Raw genomic sequence first — 23,907 nt, forward strand, 5'->3', positions numbered from 1 at the left:
TAAGTTTCCAATCATATGAAGTTCAGGCACATGTAAGGTGAAAGGTGTCATCAGAACAATGGTTAACTCACAGCAGAGATAGACAGAGACTGGAATGGGACATAAGGGAACTTTCTAGAATGATGAAGATGTCCTCTGTCTTGCCTAGCATGGCAGTTATGCAGTGTATCTGGTTCCTATTGCTGCTGTAACAAATGATCACAAACTCAGTGACTTCAAACCAGACAGTGCTGGAGGTCAGAAATCTGACACAGGTCTCACTGGGCTAAAATCAGTGTCGCCAGGACTACATTCCTTCTGAAGGCTCCAGGGGAAAATCCATTTCGTTGCTTTCCCCGGCTTTTAGAGAACACCTGCCTCCATCTTCAAAGCCAGAAGCATAGTACCTCCCAATCTCTGACTCTGACCCTCCTGCTTCCTTTTTTATGTATAAGGACCCTTGGGGTTACACTGAGCCCACCCTGATAACCCAGGACAATCTCTCCTTCTCAAACCCCTTAATGGAATCACAACTGCAAAGTCCCTTTGGCCGTGCAAGGTACCGCATGTGAATGTCCCAGGGGAGTAGGACACGGACATCTTGAAGGGCCATCACTGGGCCCATCACAGGAGTATCAGTTCAGTTCAGTCATTCAGTCATGCCCGACTCTTTGCGACTGTAGCATGCCAGGCCTCCCTGTCCATCACCAACTCCCAGAGCTTGCTCAAACTCATGTCCATTGAGTCAGAGATGCCATCCAACCATCTCATCCTCTGTCGTCCCCTTCTCCTCCCGCCTTCAATCATTCCCAGCATCAGGGTCATTTCCAGTGAGTCAGTTCTTGGCAACAGGTGGCCAAAGTATTGGAGTTTCAGCTTCAGCATCAGTCCTTCCAATGACTATTCAGGACTGATTTCCTTTAGGATTGATGGGTTTGATCTTGCAGTCCAAGGGACTCTCAAGAGTCTTCTCCCACACCACAATTCAAAAGCATCAATTCTTCGGCACTCAGCTTTCTTTATAGTCCAACTCTCACATCCATACATGCCTACTACTTGTGTATACCATACAAGTATATGGTGTGTGTATATATACGTGTGTGTGTGTAAAAACCCATGAACTGCACACTTAACATGTGTAGGCTTACTGTATGTAAATTATACCAATAAAAAAATAAACAGCATACAAGAAGGACACCTGTAACCTGGGCTGTGGGTGTTTTGTCCTGGGCATGGCATTGCCAGCACCATCTCATTTAATCTTCATACCTGCCCTGCATTATCAACTGCTTTCCAGAAACCAAGGCATGAGGAGACAGAAAACTTTGCTTGCAGCTGGCAGGGGGCAAAGCCCACTTGAACGCAAGCTCTGCGTGCCCTCCAAGGTCACCAAAGACACCCAGGGATGCAGAGGGTGGAACTAAGGGGAGCAGTTGTCCTTTGATGACCCACTTACTTACATGTGGGTATGAGAACATTCCCCTAACTCTGCTCTAAGGAAAACGGTGAGTGGGGTGAGAAAAGAAAACTCAAGATAGGGACTGTAGAGGTGATGGGAGGCCCACACTGGGGACCCCAAGTGCGGTCCAGAGGGTCAGCCATGCTTTAACTGCACCCAACAGAAGAGTTAGAAACCCAGGTGGCTAGGTGAAATCTCTCATGCATTCTACAACATTTTATTTACTTATTTATTTTTGTTTGCTCCAGGTCTTTGTTGCTGCATGCAGGCTTTCTCTAGTTGCAGCGAGTGGGCTGACTCTCAAGTTGCAGTGCGCCAGCTTCTCACTGCAGTGGCTTCTCTTGTTGCGGAGCATGGGTTCCAGGGCCTGAGGGGCTTCAGGAGCTGCAATAAGTGAACTCAGCAGTTGCGGCTCATGGGCTCCATGGGCTCAATTGTTGTGGCACATGGGCTTAGCAGGTGGGATCTTCCCAGACCAGGGCTCAAACCTGTGTCCCCTGCATTGGCAGGTGGATTCTTAACCACTGTACCACCAGGGAAGTCCCTCTCTTCATTTTAATTACAGGCGATGAATTCAAACGAATGAGCAAACCTTTGTCCACAAACCTCCAGCCTGCCACCTGGCACACCCCACCGTACCCCTCCTACCTGCTCCTCAAGGCTCACCAGCAAGCTGCAGCCTCATCCCCTAGAACTCTCTATAGGGCGTGGGCACCTGCGGAGAAACTGCCAGACGGACACAAACCTGCTTCTGTGAGAAGGGACCTGACCGCTCCTAAAGGGAGCCCACGAGGCCTCCTGCACTGGGGACACACACTCCAGACGGGACAAGAGGTCCCACTCCCGAGGTCCCTGCTGTTTCTGCCACTAAGGCGCCCCAAGAAAGAAGGATTCTCAGGTGTGTTTGCCATTTTGCCAGATGCCCACCTGATAGCACCTTGCTATCTGGGCTCCGGGTCACCTGTGTCCAGGTTCAGACAGCTCCGCTGAGCCACCCACAGCCCGGGCCCTTCAGGCAGCACAGCCCTGAGCTCTAAGAACAGACAGTGCGGTCACTTTTCCAGAACCCTTGCCCCTCATGCCCATGCAGAGCCTGCACCAGGGCGTGCCCATCTCCTCCTGCTCCCTGGATGACTGGTGAAAGGGACCTGAGGGGTCTTGTGGAGAGGCTTTCTGGTGGCTGGAGGCAAAGCACGTCAGGGAGTGTTAGAGAAGTTATCCAGGACAAGGATTTTTGAAGAATACAAAAATCCAAGTTCAGAAACCATCAGGTGCACCACCCGCTCTCTCCCCACGGAGCCTTAACCAAGAGCCATATCCTTTCAAGCCTCTGTGTCCTCGTCTATAAAAAGAGGATAACACCCCTTCCCCACGGAGCTGGATTTTGTGAAAGCTCATCTATTGGCTCTGTCTCGCATGAACTGGCAACTCTGGAAGGCTTAGCACCAAGGGGTTAACAGGCACTGCCTGTGGGCGTGTGGTCCTGGCTGTTTCCACCTTTCATCCTTTGGATTCGATTTTCCATGATGAACATGTAACGCTTTTGTTAAGAGAACCAAAGTTATCCTAGTTTTTTTCCCAGTCCCTGCCCAAGATATCATGCTGCTGCTGCTGCTAAGTCACTTCAGTCGTGTCCGACTCTGTGTGACCCCATAGACGGCAGCCCACCAGGCTCCCCTGTCCCTGGGATTCTCCAGGCAAGAACACTGGAGTGGGTTGCCATTTCCTCCAATGCAGGAAAAGTGAAAAGTGAAAGTGAAGTCGCTCAATCATGTCTGACTCTTCCGACCTCATGGACTGCAGGCTACCAGGCTCCTCCGTCCATGGGATTTTCCAGGCAAGAGTACTGGAGCGGGTTGCCATTGCCTTCTCCGAAAGACATCATGAGGACAGAGGAGATGTTGGGGGTAGGGGTTGGGGTGGGGGGGGTAAGCAGGGTGCGAGGCTGGCTTCTGCCTACCCGGGGGGCCCTGCTGCTCAGCAAGGTACTCGGTACTCCTGCACGAATTCTCACCTACTCCTGTTTCCTGCATCAAGACCCCAGCCTCCATCAGCTCACAGTGATCACCCGGTTCCCAAACTCTGGGGGCCACTCTCTGTCTAGCAAATCTCCCCAGTGACCCCATGGGGTAAGCTTTATCTCCCAGCTCCACCCTAGAGATGAGGAGACAGAAGCGCAAGAAGGTTTCCAGGCCTGCCCAAGGAGTCTGCCACAGAGCTAGCCTAGGACTTGAGCTGGTCCCATGATTCCACACTGCCTCCTCTCACAGCTGAGGGCTCAGCGCAGGGACCCGCCTGGAATGAGCTCTTGAACTGCCTTGACTTCAGCCTCCTCCAGGCCCAGGACTTCAATAGGTATTGCTCTGGCACTAATAGTCAACCCCCTGTACATGGGTGTGTGCTAAGTCGCTTCAGTTGTGTCCAACTCTTTGCAACCCCATGGACTGAAGGCTCCTCTGTCCATGGGATTCTCCAGGCAAGGATGCTGGAGTGGGTTGCCATGCCCTCCTCCAGGGGAACTTCCCCATCCAGGGACGGAACCTGAGTCTCTGGTGGCTCCTGCATTGCAGGCAGATTCTTTACCGCTGAGTCACAGGGTAACCCCCAGTTAACCCCCAACATGTCCCCAAATAAATGTCCCCTATCTGAAGTGGGCCATCCTCGGTGCTGAGACAGACATCTTGCCACCCTGTAAGGGGGCAGGCATCCTGCTTGGGTTCCAGGCCCCACCCTGGGTTCCTAGGTCCTCTGGGCTCCAACTTTTCCCCCAGCACTGCCCTCAGCTTTAATCAGTCACATCTGGGTCAGGATCCTGCTGTTCAGCTGTCACATTTGGGGACAAGCCTGGAGGTGGCAGTGTGCGTGGGATGACCATACGGCTGCCCGTGGGCTCTGGGCCCTGAGGGTTAGGGGTCAGGGGGAGCAGGAGAGGGTCACCTTGAGTGGTAAGCATATTCACAGATGGAAACCAATCCACAAATTCTTCTGAGGGTGAACAGCAAAAGTAGGTGTGAGCACGGGCAGAGGTATGGACAGGGAGATACTTTGCTGGCAGAAGGAGGTGGGGGGGGGGGAGGGTGCTGCTATCTTGGGACACGAAACCCCTGACAACTCCTTCATGAGTCACAGGATGAGCTGGGCCACCCCTCCACCACAGTCATTATATTTTTGGCTTCTGTGTTTATGTTTTGCTGCTTATTTCAATCTCATTGCCAGTATTTTACTAGAAAATGGCCTCACTCTTCCCACTCCCATCCACTAAGATTTTTGAGGGGCAATGTTAGCACGACCCCCCTGCATTCTTCAGCATGCTATATTCTATCTTAAGGTCTTACTCTATAGGAATACATGCCTATTTCATAAGACAGATAAATATATATGCAATATACATATATAATTCAGTGAGGAAGTCTGCTTTTTCCATATAAATATTCATTCAATGCACAAGGCTTAGATCAAAAAATAAGTAGGAGAAAGTGAATTCTGACTTTCCTACTGCATCCTGGTACATCCCATCCTGTGGGCTCATCTTCCTTCCTGAGAACCTCGGGCTCTGACCCCAGCATGTAGCACTTTGGGATCTCACTGGTGAATGTTCGGGAAAGACCCAAGGAATGCAGTGGTGGGGCAAAATCAATGTCCACAACTAGCCAAGCCTTTGGCTAGTGGGTTCACGTTTAATGAACCATACGAACCCCAAGGGAAGATCTACCAGAAGCTTCCACAGTCTCTCTGTTCCTCTGTCTCTGTCACGCTCCTTCCCTCTCCTCCATCTCTGTTGTTCCCTCTTCCTCTCTTGCCATACCTGCATGCACACACATACTTATGTGTGACCACACACACACACACACACACACTCCCAGCAGCCTGTCCTGAGACAGGTCTGGAAGTACTCAGAAACAACTGAGCGACTAAGCACAGCACAGCACATCAGGTCTTTCCTGGGTCTCTGGCACCACTGTTCATCATTCCCCTTGGGACTAGACCATCCCTTCCCCCCAAGTCCCCCTCCAGGGCCCAAGCTGGGTGCTGCCAGCCCACTGTCTGTACCCTCAGCCTCCCGGTCCTCATATCTCAGCCCAGACAAGCAGAGCCTTCCCTTGCCTTGAGCGACATCATGATGCTATCCTCCCACTAGGTCACCGTCTGTTCCTCACGTGGCTGCCACTTTCAAGGAGTCTGTTTCTTTATCAGGAAAACTGAAGAGGTTAGCTCATAGATACTGAAAGCCCTATTGTACCCTCCAGCTTTAACCATTTCTCACTTTGATCATCAAAGTCACACTAACTAAGTGCTAATGGTTCCTGAGGACCCAGCAACTCCTCCCCCAGATCTCCACTAATTCTGGTTCCCTGACGGCTTAATTTACCAAGCAATAAAATCCTCCTATTTGGGCCTAATAAAGTATTGTTAAGTTTTTATTTTGCCAAGGACAGACATAAAAACTTTTTTTATTAAACCTATTATCTGCTATTATATTCAATCCATAAAAGAAAGGAAAAATAGGACTATACTAGTTATCTATTGCTATTAAGAAAAAATCTTTTTAACTCCAAAAATTTAGTGGCTCAAAATGACAATCACTTGTTTGTACAGAACTCTGCAATTTGGGCTTTTCCCACCTGGGGTCAACTCATGCATGAAAGTCATTTGAAGGCTTAACTGGGGCTAAATGATCCAAGACAGCCTCACTCACTGTGTCTGATATTCTCCTGGGCTGCTGGGTGGGGAGGCTCAGCTCCCCTCCATGTGGCCTCTCCAGCGGGACAGCCCAGGTCTCCTACACAGCAATGTAACAGGCGGGTGAGTCCCAACGCACAGATGCTCATCAAATCTCTGCTGGCTTCATGTTTGCTGACGTCTGTTTGGCCAAAACAAGTCACTTGGCCAAGCCCCCAGTCAAAGTAGGAGGAGACTGTGCAATGACATGGTTACCCTTAATGTAACGATCTATAATATCATAAGGGCATATCAGAAATTCTCTTATGCAGTAGATTTAGCCTCATGGAAACCTACGACACAGTCAACTGTGCAACTTCCTCACAGACCCATTAGGCTTCACACATCAGAGCCATTTCCAGCCCAAAGGCTGGTATTTGGAAAACACAGCATCTATCAATTACCATCTTCTTTCCAACTAGACAGAGGTGGCCTCAGAATGTCTCTCAACACAGCATTCCAGATTCCTCCCAACTGATCAGAGAGGGCACACAAAATTCAAGTCTACTTTCCATCGCTAACCTAAGGGTTTTCTCTTCAGAGAAGGTTTTGAAAGACGACACGGGAGAAGAAATGCTTAACCCAAAGGAAGATGGTGGCAACTCCAGGCACTGTGGCCAGGGTCAGGTGTGGAACCTTCCTCCAACCTCAAACCACAACCACTGGGACCAATCTTAATGATCTCACGTGCCAGCCAATGAGCCTCGCGGACCAACACACCCCTGCACAGATGGCCATTGGCAAGCAAGACCATAGGACCTTCACTTTGGGCCAAGCCATACCAGCCGTGGCACTTCACACAGATGTGGCCTTTGCCTCAGTTTGAGTAGGCATGTCAGCCTCTGCCTGGCAGCACTGCCCAGACCCGGGTCTGACCTCTGTACCCTGCAGGTTCCCCCTCCCTTCTCAAAACCAATGAGGAACCAGCAGGGAAAGACCGCTGAAGCCCCACTGCAGCCCTGGGCAGGTGACAGCCCCAAGGTACAGGCTTGGGTCCTGTCAGTGAGATGACCTTGGGGGTCCCTTCCTTAATGGGCAAGGTCTGGACATTGGGGTCCTCACCAACTAAGGTGGGCCCCCCAAACCAGAAGGATCCTGCCTGTGTGCACAATTTCTGGATGACAAAATCTCCCCCACTTGAAAATACTCTATGTGTTGATGTGGTTGTGCTGGTGCAGAGAGGAAAGGTCACGCCTCAGCCTTGTTGCACCAGTCTGCTCCAGTGTCCCCAGAGCTGGCCTTTGTGGATTTGGCCAGATACATCCTTTTTATTTTTAATTTTTTTTAGTGATACATCCTTGATGGGCCTTCCCACAGCTGAGTAATAGGCCTCCCCGGAGGGTCCTCACATCATTCCTTGTACCTAAGACAGACCAGATGCTGAAGCAAATGCATCAGTTGATGTATTTGGCATCATTGGACAAATGATGTGTCCCTTCTGCTACATTCTAACTCAGGAAACCACAGCTTGACTTGATGCCCACAGTCCCTTCAGAGGAGTTGAACCACGGCCCCGTGTGCACCAGGAGAACACCCCAGGAGTCTGCACTTCATTTCATGGGAAAGACCCAGTAGACAACTACTCTACTCATTATGAAATACTTACATGGGAGAAAGCAATTTCCTCCATGCAAGAAAAAGGAGTAAAATTTCTAGTAGGGCATATATTTATTCTCCACCTGTATGGATGTACAGCCCTTACCTAGAAACCATCTCCTGCAGATGACTTATTTGGTTACAAGCACCATAACTACCTGTATGAGGGTCATTCTCTGAACATATGTTCCCCAGCTCACCCCACAGAGAAGGAGGCCCTGTCCCCTGGCCAGGGGTAACAAGTAATCATGCCTGGACCTAGGGACCTCCTCTGGGAACCTGGATTTGGGAGAGAAAGACAGACTGGGGAGGGCATAAGTGGGCCTACAGGGAAGGGAGCATGGATGACGTGCAGAGCAAAGCAGAAGTAAGAGATGGGGGAGGGAGAGGGGAGAACTCCAGGCTCCCAGCGTTTTTGCTCCTATACCTGGCAGCAGTTCTAAGCTCCAGGAGCCATCCTAACATCCTTTCTATAAAATCTCCTTTTCGACTTCCTCTAGGGAGAAAAGGTTTGGTTACCTGCAACCAAAAGCCCTCCTCAACACACCTTTAAAGCAAACACTCTGCCAAGGACCAGGGCACAAAGGATGGGCAGCTACCAATGTCAGCTGAGAAAATATGCAAGAAAGTGGAAGAGAAAAGGCTGTGGGGGTGGCGACAAGTCAATAATTTATTAATGGCAAAGAGGTTTTAGATCGGCATGCCATCTCTGACTGATGGAGAGAGGCTGGATGGACTGCTGTGTTGAGGAGTGTCAACTGAAAAACATACACGCAACCTAAAAGTAGAGAGTCATGTTTTATTCAGCCGAAATGTTTCGGACTTCAAGCCCGGAGTGTGTATATTCTTCATTCAACAGGAGGGTCATGAGGCAACCTCTAGGTTCAGTCGGGAAGTGTGTAGATGGAGGGAGCAATCTGGATTCTTCTCCTGGCTTTGCCAAGTGTTTGGGGGCAGTCTCTTTAGCCCACCCTGACCTTTGCCCACCTATAAAATGAAGGGTGTAGGCCCAACCCAGTCATTTCACAACCCAGGTCTCAAAAGGCTGCAGAAGTCACCTAAAAACTCTGTTTTCTCAACAACATTCATCTCTGCTTTGGGAACAGGACTCCTGACATTTGTGCTGTAAACAGTTTCCTATTCCAACTGGCAGAGAGGGCTCCTCAAGAACAAAGAGAAAAGGAACAGAAAGGAAGGAAGTGACCAGAGGAATTCAGCCTTTGGGCCACGGAAACCTGGGGGAGAAACAGAAAGAGGCCAGCCTGAGGCCTCCACATCAGAAGGCTCCAGCCCACCACCCACATCTTCTGTGTCCCAAATGGGACCAAGGATCTGGGTTCGGAAATCTGTTCCCAGTCACTGAGAAACCAACAGGACCAGAGGGTCTGGCTTACCAAAAACAGCCTTGGTTTTCCTGATGGTCATATTGGAACACAGTAGGCAAAACTACCCAAAAGGTAGTCAAAACATTCAGGAAGTAAAACAGTCTCCATTGCATGCATGTGCAACTCCAACCCTTTCCAACCCCGTAGACTGTAGCCCACCAGGCTCCCCTGTCCATGGGATTTTCCCAAGCAAGAATACTGGAGTGGGTTGCCATTTCCTTCTCCAGGGGCTCTTCCCGGCCCGGGGATCGAACCCATGTTTCCTGCTTGGCCGGCGGATTCCTCACCACTGAGCCACCTGGGAAGACCTAATATGCTCAGCAATGAGGTGAAAATGAAAGCAGTGCCCGAGGCTCTCCCTGTTGGCTGACCCCTTTGAGCCCCTCTCCACCACAGGGCCAAGATTTTTAAATCGACACTCATTCCACAGCAGAAATGAACACAGACATTTCTGCTACACTGCCGTGTATTTTCTTTAAAATCTTCACATTTGACAAAAATGCACACTAAAAATAATAGGCTGCAGGGGGAAAACAGGGCTGGTGCATACCAGTTAACACCTACAGAACCTCGCACCTGAGCCCCTCCAAAACCAGTCAGGGTTCTAGGGACATCCTGGTCCAGCAGCCGCTGGGCCCTGAACCTGACACCACCCAGTGAATAAGTCATTGGCTCCTGTTCCTCCTTTGAGATGAAGGACCTCAGGGGCACTCACTTCTTACAGAGAGCGAGCTCATCAAAACGAAAAGCCCCATCCAGAAGGCCACCTGCACCACTGATTTCTTAAAGGGACAGTGCCTTCCAGCTCCTTCATCTGCTCTCTGAGCTTCCCCATGCAGCTTAAGGGGATGGAAAGATATGAAAATGGCCGCGACTTGCCCTAAAGGAAGGTGCCTCTATATGTTTTCAATTTTTTCTTAATTCTGATTGATCTTTAATCATGAGAAAGCCCACCCTGATCTACCAAAATATAAACACACTGGGAAAAATTGCCAACAAGCCAACACAACTTGCATCTATACCAACATCATCTCCCCAGTTGTCAACCATAGAAATACATGCTGTAACAATTTCCAGAGTAAGATAATTGGAAGTGGCTTTTAAGATCATTTGACTGTGAGTAACATCTGATTTATGGATGTGAGAGTTGGACTATAAAGAAAGCTGAGCACCGAAAAAATTGATGTTTTTGAACTGTGGTGTTGGAGAAGACTCCTGAGAGTCCCCTGGACTGCAAGGAGATAAAACCTGTCCATCCTAAAGGAAATCAGGCCTGAATATTCATTGGAAGGACTGATGCTGAAGCTGAAACTCCAATACTTTGTCCACCTGATGCGAAGAAATGACTCACTGGAAAAGACCCTGATGCTGGGAAAGATTGAAGGCAGGAGGAGAAGGGGACGACAGAGGATGAGATGGTTGGATGGCATCACCAACTCAATGGACATGAGTCTGAGCAGGCTCCAGGAGTCAGTGATGGACGGGGAAGCCTGGTGTGCTGCAGTCCACGGGGTTGCAAGGAATTGGACATGACTGAGCGACTGGACTGAACTGAACATCTGATTTACAAAGGGCTGATTTCTGGACAATTGGCATGAACATCTTAGAAAGTAAGAAAATCTAACCAACAAGTTACTTGAAAATGTACAAGTTTTTAAGGTTTGTACTTTTAACATTTGAGTCAAGCTGACTCTGTTAGATTAAAAACAGCCACAAATTTTTCACAGCACCTCCTACTAAGAGGTGGAGTCTATTTCTCCACTCCTTGCATCTATCTGGCTGGCCTGGTGACTTGCTTTCAGCACTAGGATGCAGCAGAATGATTTTATAGGACTCCTCAGGAAGCCACTTATTTTGCAGACATTTCATTAATTTGTTGTTAATTTAATAGTTTTCCCCATTTGGGCATAAGTCTTTCATTCAGGTATCAATGATTCTTTCTTTAGGCTCCTGAGAAGGATCTAATTGAGCCCCCAGAATAGCAGTGTCTCCAAAGACCCTACCAGGATTTGTTAGAAGCCAAGGGCTCGACTTCCCTGGTGGTCCAGTGGTTAAGAATCTGCCTGCCAATGCAGGGGACACAGGTTTGATCCCTGATCCAGGAAGATCCCACATGCTGCGGGACAACTAAGCCCTTGCACCACAGCTACTGAACCCATGCACCCTACAGCCCACACACTGCAACAAGAGGCCACGGCAGTGAGAGGCCTGCACACCGAAAGGAAGAGCAGCCTCCACTTGTGCAACTAGAGAAAGCCTGCACACAGCAGCGAAAACCAACACAGCCAAAAATAAAATTTTTAAAAAATGTTAAATTAAAAGAAAAGGCCAAGGGCTGACCAACAACCCAAACTCCAGGAGGGCATCGTTCTGCAGGTTCCAGAGGAACCCGACAGATATACAACCCAGAGGAGGAAAAGTTTGCAACATTTACGTTGCTCCTGGGCAACGCTGAAGGCTCTCTAACTAATGCACCTAAATCTTTCAGACTGCGGTAGACAGTCCCCCAAATATGCCTATGTTCTAACCCCTAGAGCCTGTGAATATAGGAAAAAAAGGACTTTTGTTGATGTGATGAAATTCAGGATCTTGGAAGAGGGGGAGTACCCTGGATTGTCCAGATGGGCCTAAATAAGAGATCCTTGTACAAGGGTCCTTAGAGGAAGAAGGTAGGAGGGGCCGAGTCAGGAAGAAGACATACAAGGGAAGCAGACTGGAGTGATGATGCACTTAAAGATGGACGAAGGGGCCACAAGCCAAAAATGCAGGTGACCTCTAGAGCTAAAAAACGCAAGGAAGCATATTCTCCCGTAGAGCCTCCACAGGAACACAGCTCCGCCAACACCTTGATTTTAGACCAATGAGACCCACTTTGGAATGACTTCCAGTCTCCAGACTATAAGATAATACATTTGTGTTGTTTTATGCCACTGTCTTTGTGATCATTTTTACTACGGCAATAGGAAACTAATACATTGGATAATTCTTCTGGGCTACAGGAATGTAACTTGGAACTATTTTTCATAATGACAATAACAGCTAATAATAATAGCTAATATTAACTTAATGTCTAGCTTGTGGTTGGCTTTAAGTACCTTTCTTGTATAAACTCATTTAATTCTTATAAAAAACCACATGAAGTTAATCTACAGTTCACAGATGAGAAAACTGAGCTTTTAAGAGGTACGTAACTTGCTGTGTGTGTTAGTCACTCAGTTGCATTGGACTCACTGTGACCCCATGAACTGTAACCTGCCAGCCTCCTCTATGCATGGGATTCTCCAGGCAAGAATACTGGAGTGGGTATCCATTCCCTTCTCCAGGGGATCTTCCTGACCCAGGGATCGAATCCAAGTCTCCTGTGTTGAAGGCAGATTCTTTACCATCTGAGCCACCAGGGAAGCCCCACTTGCTAGGGCCACACAACAGGTAAAGGGCACAGCCCAGAGATGAAACCAGGCAGTCAGGCTCCAGATCCCATGTTTAGCCATTACATCTCCAAAATCAAACCAACAATAATAATAATCAATTGTAGCCACTTCCTGAGCCCCCTCTAGGTACCAGGCTTATGCCCAGCCCTGGACATATCATCTCTCAATTGTCACAGCACCCCAATGGAGCAGAATTATTAATCATCCTTGTTTTCAGCAGAAGAAGCTGAGGCCCAACAATTTTACACCCAGATGTTAAACACATCTGAACCCACAAGTGTCAGAGGCCAAAGCACAGATTTAACCACACACCCTCCTGCGTTCCTCATCCCACTTGAGGCCCTGGTGGCTGAGAAAAGGACAAGGATAAGTGATACAACCATATAATTCATCTTCCAAACTGAGATACTCAGAAAGTGAATGGAGTCATTATTAATACTGTCACTGACAAGGGGCATAGAGAGGAACTGTCCTGGCAAACCTGGACCATGGTGACCCTAAAGACGTTGTTGTTATTGTTGGTTCAGTCGCCACGTCATGTCTGACTCTTTGCGACCCCATGAACCGCAGCACTCTGGGCTTCCCTGTTCATCACCAACTCTCGGAGTTTGCTCAAACTCATGTTCACTGAGTTGGTGATGCCATCTGACCATGTCATCCTCTGCTGTCCCCTTCTCCTGCCTTCAGTCTTTTCCAGCATCAGGGTCTTTTTCAAGAAGTCAGTTGTCCGTATCAGGTGGCCAAAGGATTGGAGCTTCAGCTTCAGCATTAGTCCTTCCAAAGAGTATTCAGGGTTGATTTCCTTTAAGATTGACTGGCTGGATCTCCTTGTAGTCCAGGGGACTCTAAAGAGTCTTCTTCAGCACCACAAATCGAAAGCATCAGTGGACTAAAAACAAGGTGAATACACTGTTGTTCCCCAGCACTGTTCCCCAGAAGGGGTGCTGTGGAGCAGCTGTTAACCCTTCCTGACATCACAGCTATCAAGACTAGGTCAAGGCTGGAAGAGGAGGGTGGTCCTGGCAGAGCCCAGAGCAGAATGTGCAAAGCTCCAGACTTGCGGCATCAGCACAGTGGGCCAAGTGTGTCCAGTGGTGGTCTGGGAGTGCATCTGAGGGTGGAGGCTGGGGAGCCCTGGCTAGAGTCCTGGATACAAAGAGACCTCATTCCTCACAGGTGCCCCAGTCAGAAACCCATGTGGAGCTCAGAGCCTTGGCAAAGGACTCAGTGGAAGCCAAGCAGGGCCAGCATCCTGAGACACCAATGTCATGGTGGAGACACCAAAGTCTCCTCCAAAGTCGTGGGCCTGCTGGACAAGAAGCCACACAGCCTGGGGCTCAGGCTGGGTCTGCTCCTTCCCAGCACTGAGATCTTGGCAGTACTGCTTCTCAGCCCTCCTTTTCCTCTGAGCCTCCTGGGTGAAACTCAGCCTCTGATAACTACCCGAGCTCCATCCACAGGATTCATAATAGTGAACAATAACAGTGGACAACAGCAAACACTCACCGTGAGTCAGGAAGTATACTCAGCACTTAGCAAGGGTTATAGGAGTAAATAAAACCCACTCTAGAATAGGCACAAAGGTTATTCCCATTTTATAGATGTGGAAACTGAGGTGGGAGGGGGAGTAAGGAACTTGCCCAGCATCCCACTACTGGTACACAGTGAAGCTAGGATTGGAATCCAAGGTGACTTCCCCTGTAAATTCCCACCGGAACATTCTCTTTTCCCCACCTGGCCAACCCAGAGCCATACACTCCAATGCAGAGACATCCCCCCCGCAACCCCAAGGGAGGGTCCCAATTTCCCTGGTGGCCAGGGACCTGGCAGTCACATTTCACACTAATTCTCACCCAATTATAAGACTCACTGATGGGCTGTGCAAACATATCCCCAGGCCCCATTTCCCTGGTGGGCCTAATTTCAGAAAATCCAGGAATGAGAATTCTAATGACCCCTCCCCAGGTGATTCCTAAGGCTTTTCTTATCCTGTTCAAGTTCCTCGTGAGCCTGATTCTATCAAACAGTCTAATGATTTCATGTTCTTGACTGCCTGTAAAACTCTCTAGTCTCCCTCTGCCCCCAGAGCACAGCCTCAGCAAAAAACCTTCTCCCAGCTGGAGGAAGCACAAACTGGAATCAAGATTGCCGGGAGAAATATCAATAACCTCAGTTATGCAGATGACACCACCCTTATGGCAGAAAGTGAAGAAGAACTAAAGAGACTCTCAATGAAAGTGAAAGAGGAGAGTGAAAAAGTTGGCTTAAAATTCAACATTCAGAAAACTAAGATCATGGCATCCAGTCCCATCACTTCATGGTGGATAGATGGGGAAACAGTGGAAACAGTGGCTGATTTTATTTTTCTGGGCTCCAAAATCACTGAAGATGGTGATTGCAACCATGAAATTAAAAGACGCTTACTCTTTGGAAGAAAAGTTATAGCCAACCTAGATAGCATATTAAAAAGCAGAGACATTACTTTGCCAACAAAGGTCTGTCTAGTCAAGGCTATGGTTTTTCCAGTAGTCATGTATGGATGTGAGAATTGGACCATAAAGAAAGCTGAGCACTGAAGAATTGATGCTTTTGAACTGTGGTGTTGGAGAAGGCTCTTGAGAGTCCCTTGGACTGCAAGTTGATCCAACCAGTACATCCTAAAGGAGATCAGTCCTGGGTGTTCATTGGAAGGACTGATGTTGAAGCTGAAACTCCAGTACTTTGGCCACCTGATGCGAAGAGCTGACTCATTGGAAAAGACCCTGAAGCTGGAAAAGATTGAGGGCAGGAGGAGAAGGGGACGACAGAGGATGAGATGGTTGGATGGCATCATCAACTCGATGGACATGGGTTTGGGTGGACTCCGGGAGTTGGTGATGCACAGGGAGGCCTGTGGCGTGCTGTGGTTCATGGGGTCACAAAGAGTCAGACATGACTGAGCGACTGAACTGAACTGAACTGAATGGCAAGTGATACAAGTTTTCTATTGTGGAAGTGATATAAATAAGACTCTTAAAATAAGTCTGTTAAAAAAACAGTAGGTCAATTTTTTAAATAATCATACAGTACATTACAGTTTGGGCGGTCGGTATAGATGGTGGAATAAAAAATGGGGAATCTCAAGTGGCCGATAGAGAAGAAAATGGCAACCCACTCCTGTATTCTTGCCTGGGAAATCCCATGGACAGAGGAGCCTGGCAGGCTACAGTCCATGGGGTCGCAAAGAGTTGGACACCAATGAATGCACACTCACAACAACACACACAAGTGGCTGAAGACTGAGAAACAGTTCCCTGAGGATAGGAGGTACTTGAGGAGGCTTTTCTGAGAGTCTGAGTTCTCTTCTAGTAACAACACCCCCACAAGCAAGGTCACGGGTGGGAGGGATGCACTTAATTCAGTTCAGCCTCAGTTTCCCCTTGTGTAAAATCACCCACTTAATGGAGTATTTATGAGGATTAAATGAGACGTAAAAGTGAAGTGTTTAACACAGGGCTGGTGCTGAAACCTACCTGCTGACTCAGACAGTCCAGCACTGGGGAGTGGACCGTGTCAGCTGCTCCCTGCCCTCCACCCACCGTGTGCTGAAGTCCCAAGTCCGAAATGCAGACATGTGAAAACTCAGTGATTCTCAAACTTGTCTGCTCCCCCAAAGAGGTCCGGATAGAATAGTTTCTGGGATGGGCATCAGGACCAGGGCAACAGGAATTTTAAAACACTCCCCAAGTACTTCTAATAGGCAGCCTGGATAGAGAACCACAGTGGTTCTAACACCAGGGAGTGTCCAGCGGCCGAAAACTGTGGCTCCCAGCATCACCCCTTCCAGATCAGCCCTGGAGGACAGTTGGCTTCATTCTTGTTCCCCAGCAGTGCAATCTGCAGTGTTGAGAAAGGTGTTGAAAGGCATTCAAAACAGCTTTCTGCCCACCCATGATCTCCACTATTTCCACAACAGAGCCAGCAGGCATCATTTGCCCCTTTCACTGACCAGGCAAGGAAAGCTGAGTAGAACCAACCCGGAGTCTTAGGGCTCCAAAGCTACTTTGCTCCTCCAGCCCTCTGCACCTCTAGGGTACATCTGACCAACAGTGGGGACCGGGACTTATTTGCAACAAAAGGAATGCAGGAGGATTTGCAGAGTCCAGTCCTTTGCGATGGGGTCAGGGTCGTTTCTGAGCAGGGCTTGCTCTTCCTGGCCATCTCGTTTGCCCACCCTGCTCTCCTGGCGAGGCCCAGACCTGGGTGGGAGGCGAGCGCTCCCAGCCACATGCTGCTCATTCACTAAAGCCCTGGTTCCTCCCTGCCATTCTAATTATGCGCCGCGATAATAAAGACGCTTTCTCCCTCACCAAAGAGGCCTATTTGTGTGAGGAGAGCATTTCGCCCCCACAAGATTGAGTCGTCACTCACAGCCTTGTTGGAATCAAAGTTGCATCTCTTCAGGGGTTGATGGAGCCCCACCCGCCTCCCTCTCCAGCTTCCGCCCACTGCTGAGCATCTGAGTTTCTAGAAGCGCCCACTGCCCTGTGGAGTGGGCAGGACTGAAGATGCCACTCCCTACTGCGGTGCTCCCTCACAGCTTGCTGACTGAGATGCACTCGACACACAGTAGGACATTTATTGAGCGCCTACTGTGTGCCCTTCCTCAATTCAGTTCAGTTCAGTCCAGTCGCTCAGTCACGTCCAACTCTTTGCAACCCCATGGACCACAGCACGCCAGGCCTCCCTGTCCACCACCAACTCCCAGAGTTTACTCAAATTCACATCTATTGAGTCGGTGATGCCATCCAACCATCTCATCCTCTGTCCCTCCCTTCTCCTCCTGCCCTCACTCTTTCCCAGTATTAGGGTCTTTTCAAATGAGTCAATTCTTTGTACCAGGTGGACAAAGGATTGGAGTTTCAGCTTCAACATCAGTCCTTCCAATGAATATCCAGGCCTGATTTCCTTTAAGATGGACTGGTTGGATCTCCTTGCAGTCCAAGGGACTCTCAAGAGTCTTCTCTGACACCACAGTTCAAAAAAGCATCAATTCTTTGGCGCTCAGCTTTCTTTATAGTCCAATCTCATATCCATATATGACTACTGGAAAAACCATAGCCTTGACTAGATGGACCTTTGTTGCCAAAGTAATGTCTCTGCTTTTTTATATGCTGACTAGGTTGGTCATAACTTTCCTTTCAAGCAGTCAGCATCTTTTAATTTTATGGCTGCAGTCACCATCTGCTGTGATTTTGGAGCCCCCCAAAATAAAATCAGCCACTGTTGTTTCCACTGTTTCCCCATCTATTTGCCATGAAGTGATGGGACTGGAACCCTTGCTAAGAGTATGGAAATGAAAGGCATAGTCCCTGCCCGTGTTGAGAGAAAAGGGATTGAAAGAAACAGCACAAGCTTTTAGGCTCGAGGACTGATCCCTACCCCAACTCTAGCATTCAAGATACCAAGTTCCTCAAAGGCCTCAACTGCCTCATCAACAAAATGGGTTAATAATAACACTCTCCAAACTCATAAGGCTGTTGGGCTTCCCTGGGTCAGGAAGATCCCCTGGAGGAGGGCATGGCAACCCACTCCAGTATTCTTGCCTGGAGAATTCCATGGACAGAGGAGTCTGGCAGGACACAATCTATAGTGTCGCAAAGAGTCGGACACGACTGAAGTGACTTAGCACGCACACATAGGGCTGTTGGGGGAGTCAGTGGGATATTCACATGTAAAACTGAACAGTAGCTGGGATCACCAATGGCTAGTACCAAAGGCTCTGGACCACACAGCTGGGATCTCATCCGGACGGAGGAGTCTAGGAAGGCTTCCTGAGAAGTGCTACCTGAACTGAGTTTTGAAGGACGAACAGGAGTTTGCTAGAGAAAGTGAGGATTTTCCAGACAGGAGGAACTGCATGAGGGCCAAAGCAGAGGACAGGGCTCTGGGAAACGCAGGGGATGATGTGGCAATCGTGCACAAGGGGTACGTCACAGTGACAGGGGACCCAGCTTCCAGGCAGGTACGGACATGGATGTGAATCCCATGACTACAGCCCTACCTAACGATACTCAGAGCATCACTTCAGCCTTTTCTCCGCTCCTCTGGGAGCCACAACCAGCACCTTCGACGTCCACCTGTAGTTTAGTGGCCACAGGAAAGCGGGGCGACTAGTCACGCTCTATTAGTCACATACTCACTCACCCAGACACTCAGTACAATTCCCTGAGGGCCCTGTATGTGCTGGCAGACTACCTCCTAACCCTCACTCAGCCCATTTCCAGCTGTGCCACGCTAACCTGGCAGCTTTCTCCTCAGCAAATTGGGCGTAAAAGGGCCCCCTCGAAGAGTCATCCATTCAATAACAAATGTGTGTGCATGCTCAATCCTTTAGTTATATCGGGACTCTTTTTTTTAATTCATTTTTAAATTGAAGTATAATTGCTTTATAGAATTTTGTTGTTTTCTGTCAAACCTCAACATGAATCAGTGATAGGTATACATATATCCCCTCCCTTTTGAACCTCCCTCCCATCTTCCTCCCTATCCTGCCCTTCTAGGTTGATACAGAGCCCCTGTTTGAGTTTCTTGAAACATACAGCAAATTCCCATTAGCTATCTATTTTCCAAATGGTAATGTAAGTTTCCATGTTACTGTCTCTATACAGTGTCCGACTCTTTACAACCTCATGGACTAGAATCCACCGGGCTCCTCTGTCCATGGAACTTCCCAGGCAAGAATACTGGAGTGGATAGTCATTCCCTTCTCCAGGGGATCTTCCCAACCCAAGGATCCAACCTGAGTCCCCTGCATCTGCTACACTGGCAGGCGGATTCTTTACCACTGCGCCACCAGGGAAGCAATAACAAACGTGATCAGGGCTAAATGAGATAATTCAGTACTCTCAGATTTTAGAATAAACTAAGTCCTCAGTAAATGTCATTATTTTAAATGGTTACTTTTATTATGATTACCTGTCAGGATGTGGGATTCCCTGGTGGCTCAGACTTAAAGAATCTGCCTGCAATACAGGAGACCAGGATTCCATCCCTGGGTCAGGAAGATATCCTGGAGAAGTGAACGGTAACCACTCCAGTGTTCTTGCCTGGGAAATCCCGTGGACAGAGGAGTCTGGTGGGTTACAGTCCATGGGGTTGCAAAGAGTCAGAATCCCATCTCCAAAGTCCAAAGCACCACCTCCAAAGTCACCCCCAATCCTGGCAAAACCCCTGCTGACTGTGCATTTTCTTACTCACCCTCCCACTGACCCTGGAGCAAACTACCTGGTTTCCACTGACCACATCTAGGTCTGACTCAGTCACCATAGGAGCTAGCCCACCCTCAGTCACCCCAACCCTGCTGCATCTCATCTCATCCTTCTAGGGCTCCAAGTGTCAACCAGCTCAGCTCTTGGCAGGAGCAAGATTGAAAGTCATCTCAGACTTTTCGGTCCAAAGCTCCAAGGGTTAAAGGGTGGCCCTTCTGATTTTACAAATTAACTAATTTAAATGTTCTATTAAGGAAATTTTCAAGCACATACAAAGCAAACGGAATAGTAATGAACGGTCATGTACCCACTATCCAGCTTCAATTACTACCAACCTGATATTCTTGTTTCATAGGCACCTCCCCAAGGCCATTCCCACTTGATTTATGGGTAAAAGCTTTATGGCCAGCCCTTCCAGCATACCCCATCACCCGGTGTTCCCACTGCTCACAGGTCCCAACCACTTTGATGCCTCTGGCACCAAGAGAAACCTTGAAATAATCCCCTGAAGGACAGTCATCTTTATGTCCCTAATAGAATGGTAATCACTGGCCCACAGGGGCTATACAGGATGGTGGTAAAGGGCTGGAGCCCTGGAATCAGATGGCCTGGGTCCAAATCAATACTTATTAGATGTGTGACCTTGGATAAGTCATTCTACCTAGGCTTAGATTTCCTACCCAGTAAAAGGACAATGCTGGTCACAGGTTTCTGGCGCAGCTTCAAAAAATAAAGTAATACATGTTCATGCCCAGCACAGAATATGCAGTGAGGAAGCCTTAGGAATAGATGTGTCAGGTGGTGGCTAAGCAGGCTTTGCTCTTATGAGATACTATTAATATCTCTCATTTTATAGATGAAGGGGTGGAGGCCAGAGAGAAGCAGGGAGCTACCAGGGACTCTTTCTGTACCCCAAGTCCATGTGCCTGGAATTGTCACAGTGCACTTTGAACCGCAGAGCCCTGAAAGTGAAGAGACACCCTAGAACAGGCAGGCAGCAGTGGCAGGTGGCCCAGCACACCCAGCATGTATCCACATCCTGGATGGGGAGGAGAGACAACTACACAGTGCCTCTGTGTGTGTGTGTGTGTGTGTGTGTCTGTGTGTGTCTGTGTGTGTGTGTGCATGTGTGCGTGCAGGGTGTGTGCTAAGTTGCTTCAATTGTGTCCCTACTCTCTGTGACCCCATGCATTGTAGCCCACCAGGCTCCTCCATCCGTAGAATTCTCCAGCCAAGAATACTGGAGTGGGTTGACATGCCCTCCTCCAGATCTTCCCAATGCGGGGATCGAACCCTGAGTCTCTTACTACTTCTGCATTGGCAAGTGGGTTCTTTACCTCTACCGCCACTTGGGAAGCCCACCTGCAGGGTAAGGGTGCTAAATTCCATTTTTACCAGAGTGGGGTTGGGGGAGGTTAGTGCACATTTCTGCTCACTCTCTGATTGACAAGCCCTACGGCCCACCTTGCATTGGGTACAGCCATTCACTCTTCTAGCAGGAAAAGCAAGAAGCCGGTTCCCTAACTTAAGCTTTAGCAATCCTTAGCCTTTCTGATGTCCCTCCTTTTCATCCTTTTTTTTTTTTCCCCCAATTTAAAGGAAAAGGGTGGGGAAAAGATAAATCAAACCAGTTGCTGAGTGATGTTCAGACAAAAGACATCCTCCAGCCACTGCGGGCGTTTGTCACCTCCTCCCCAGCAAGGGGAGGGGAGGGGGGCAGATTCAGGATGCTGCGTTTGGGCCCCGCCTGGACTCTCCACGTCCCTCCCGGGAGTGAACGGTGTCAGGATCTCCCTCCCCACAGCGCTCCCCCACCACTGCAGTGCCGAGTGGGGAGGCACCTCCCAGATCCGCAGGAACAATGGGCTGGGGAGGGGGCAGGTGCGGCTCCGAGCGCAGCAGAGGGCGGGGGACACCGCCACAGAACCCCAAGACTGGGAGGACACTTCTTGGGGCGGTTGTGCTGCCATCTGACTCAGTTTCCCCGGCTCTAGTGGGGTCCCCGCAAAGCCGGGCGCTCCTCCGCTGGATGAATTTTCTCTTATGCCTCCGGCATTTCAATTTCATCCGCGCTAGGAGGCTTGCCTAGTCGCTTCGGAAGCAGCCGCCGGGCTACGCTCCCCGTCCCGCAGCTGCTCCTGCCGAGGCTTTGCAGGTCAGGGACGCGCGGCAGCCTCCGTGCGCCCAACTTTCCCCACTTGGGACCCGCAATTCTGGCCAGCCCGTCTCCTCTACTGGCGAAGCCCTGATTTATAGCTCTAGGCTCCAAGAGCTGCCCTTCTGCTTTCCCCTGCTTCCAGGTCCCGTCTCACTCCTTACCCGCCCTCCGTCCCCCCACTTTCTGAGCACAAACCACGCTTCCCCCAAGAAAGCTGCCCTGGCACATTTGCGAAATGCGAGCGTCTGTCCTCTGCACCGGGCGCCGTCTCCTCCCCGCAATTCCGGGCGAGAGGTGGCAGCGGGCCCCCGCTGCTTCGCTTCTCCTCGGCCCTGAGAATCCCCGGGGGATGGGCGGCGATTGAGACTGGGATGCAGCAGGGCCCGGAACTACAGCCCGCACTCTCCGGGCGCGCCGCTCCCGGCCTCTGCGGGGTGAGAAAACAGTTCCAAATCTCTGACTCCCCCTGGTTCCCACCCCCGCCTCGCTGAGTCACGAAAATGAGCGGCCGGGGACACCGTATTACCCGTGGCCGGCCGTTTAAATGGCCAGCGCGGGTGTCCCCAGCAGAGCACTCAGCGGATGGCCAGGGGAGACGACGCTCTCCCAGACTCTCACTGGGCCCCGCAGGAGGCGACATCCCGCGGCGGGGGCAGCGCGGTGTCCGGGAGGGGGCTGCGGTCCTCGCCGCAGTGCCCGCACCCCAGCCGGGAGCGGAGCACGTGACCGGCGGGCCACCTTCTAGTCCCCCCCGCCCCCCGGATCCCCGGTCCCGCCGCGGTGCTGCCCTCGGCCCTAAGAGGGAAGGGGGCTAGGGAAGGCCGGGATGGGGCCGCCTACTTTCCCGCGGCCCGCGATGGGGCTGCGGAGCGCCCGGCCGAGCGCACCCCCTCCCTCCCCGGCCCGCCCCGCCGCACCGCAGGACCCCGCGCCGCGCGCTCACCTCGGGACCCCGGGTCGCCGCCGCCGGCCTCCTTGTCCGCCATGGTCGCGCAGCCCCCGCCCGCGAGAGGAGCCCCCGGCGCGGCGTCCGAGCCCGTGCAGGTCCGGGTCCGTGTTCTCGGCGGCGCTCGGGCCGGGTCTGAGCCGCCGGGCAGCGGGAGCACTGCTCTGACGAGGCCGCCGCCGCAGCTCGAGCTCCTCCCCGCGCTCCTCCCGGGCCCGCCCCGCGCCCCGCGCCCCGCGCCCCGCCCCGCCGGCCCGTTGGGGAAAGAAGGCGCGGCGTCCGGCCCAGCCCGAGAGCCCGGGGTCCTCCCGCCCGACCCGCCGCGCCTAGCCGGGCCCCTCCTTTCCGGGGCTCGCCCCTGAAGCGGCCGCGCCCGGGGTGATGGGCGCGCCCCAGGCCTGGTAGCTGGCCGGACGCAGGCGCGCGCTGGGCGCTCTGATGGGCGAGCGGCGGGGACTGGATGTCAGGCCCCTTGGCCCCGCGGCGCGTCCGGCCTTTGGAACGGAAGGGTGTGAAGTCCCGCACCAAGCACCGCACAAGCACCCCACTCTCCAGCGGACGCCCGCTCCCCCAGGGTCCCAGAGGAACCGTCAAGGATCCGCGTGAAGGCGGAACCCGGCGCCGCAGCGCTCAGGCCGCAGGCGGAGGACCAGCGCGCGGGCCGTGCTCTGGGCATCACCGCATCAGCCTCCAGGCCACCTGCCGGACTCCATGGCAACTCGGAACCTGGGAGGCGCCTGCCGCGGAGGCTGAACAGAATCTTCCATATATGGGCTCCGCCCGGGCCCTCCTTACAATCTGAGAATAACGACATTAATAATTCAGGGATTGGGAGTCAGTGATTCATTCTCCCTCTCCTCTGGCTCCACCACACACGCGCCACCCGCACCTGTTTGATCCTGGCCAGGTGGCTTTTGAGTCCGCTATGCGAAGAGGCAACTAGGCTATGATAAGATTCTAATGATCAGTTACTGGATCCTTCCC

General features: G+C 50.9%; 1 protein-coding gene across 1 annotated transcript in view; it reads right to left on the bottom strand.

Annotated features, from left to right (window-relative positions):
* HSPA12A (heat shock protein family A (Hsp70) member 12A) overlaps nucleotides 1–23,020 on the bottom strand; it is a 75,814-nt gene extending 52,794 nt beyond the window's left edge. Inside the window, exon 1 of the mRNA XM_061162739.1 lies at nucleotides 22,921–23,020. Coding sequence (XP_061018722.1) covers nucleotides 22,921–22,963 — 43 coding nt within the window. The 5' untranslated portion in view covers nucleotides 22,964–23,020. The remainder of the gene's footprint in view (nucleotides 1–22,920) is intronic.
* Between the last annotated feature and the right edge of the window lie 887 nt (nucleotides 23,021–23,907).

The sequence above is a fragment of the Dama dama genome, chromosome 15 (genome assembly GCF_033118175.1).
Source record: "Dama dama isolate Ldn47 chromosome 15, ASM3311817v1, whole genome shotgun sequence".
NCBI lineage: Eukaryota > Metazoa > Chordata > Mammalia > Artiodactyla > Cervidae > Dama > Dama dama.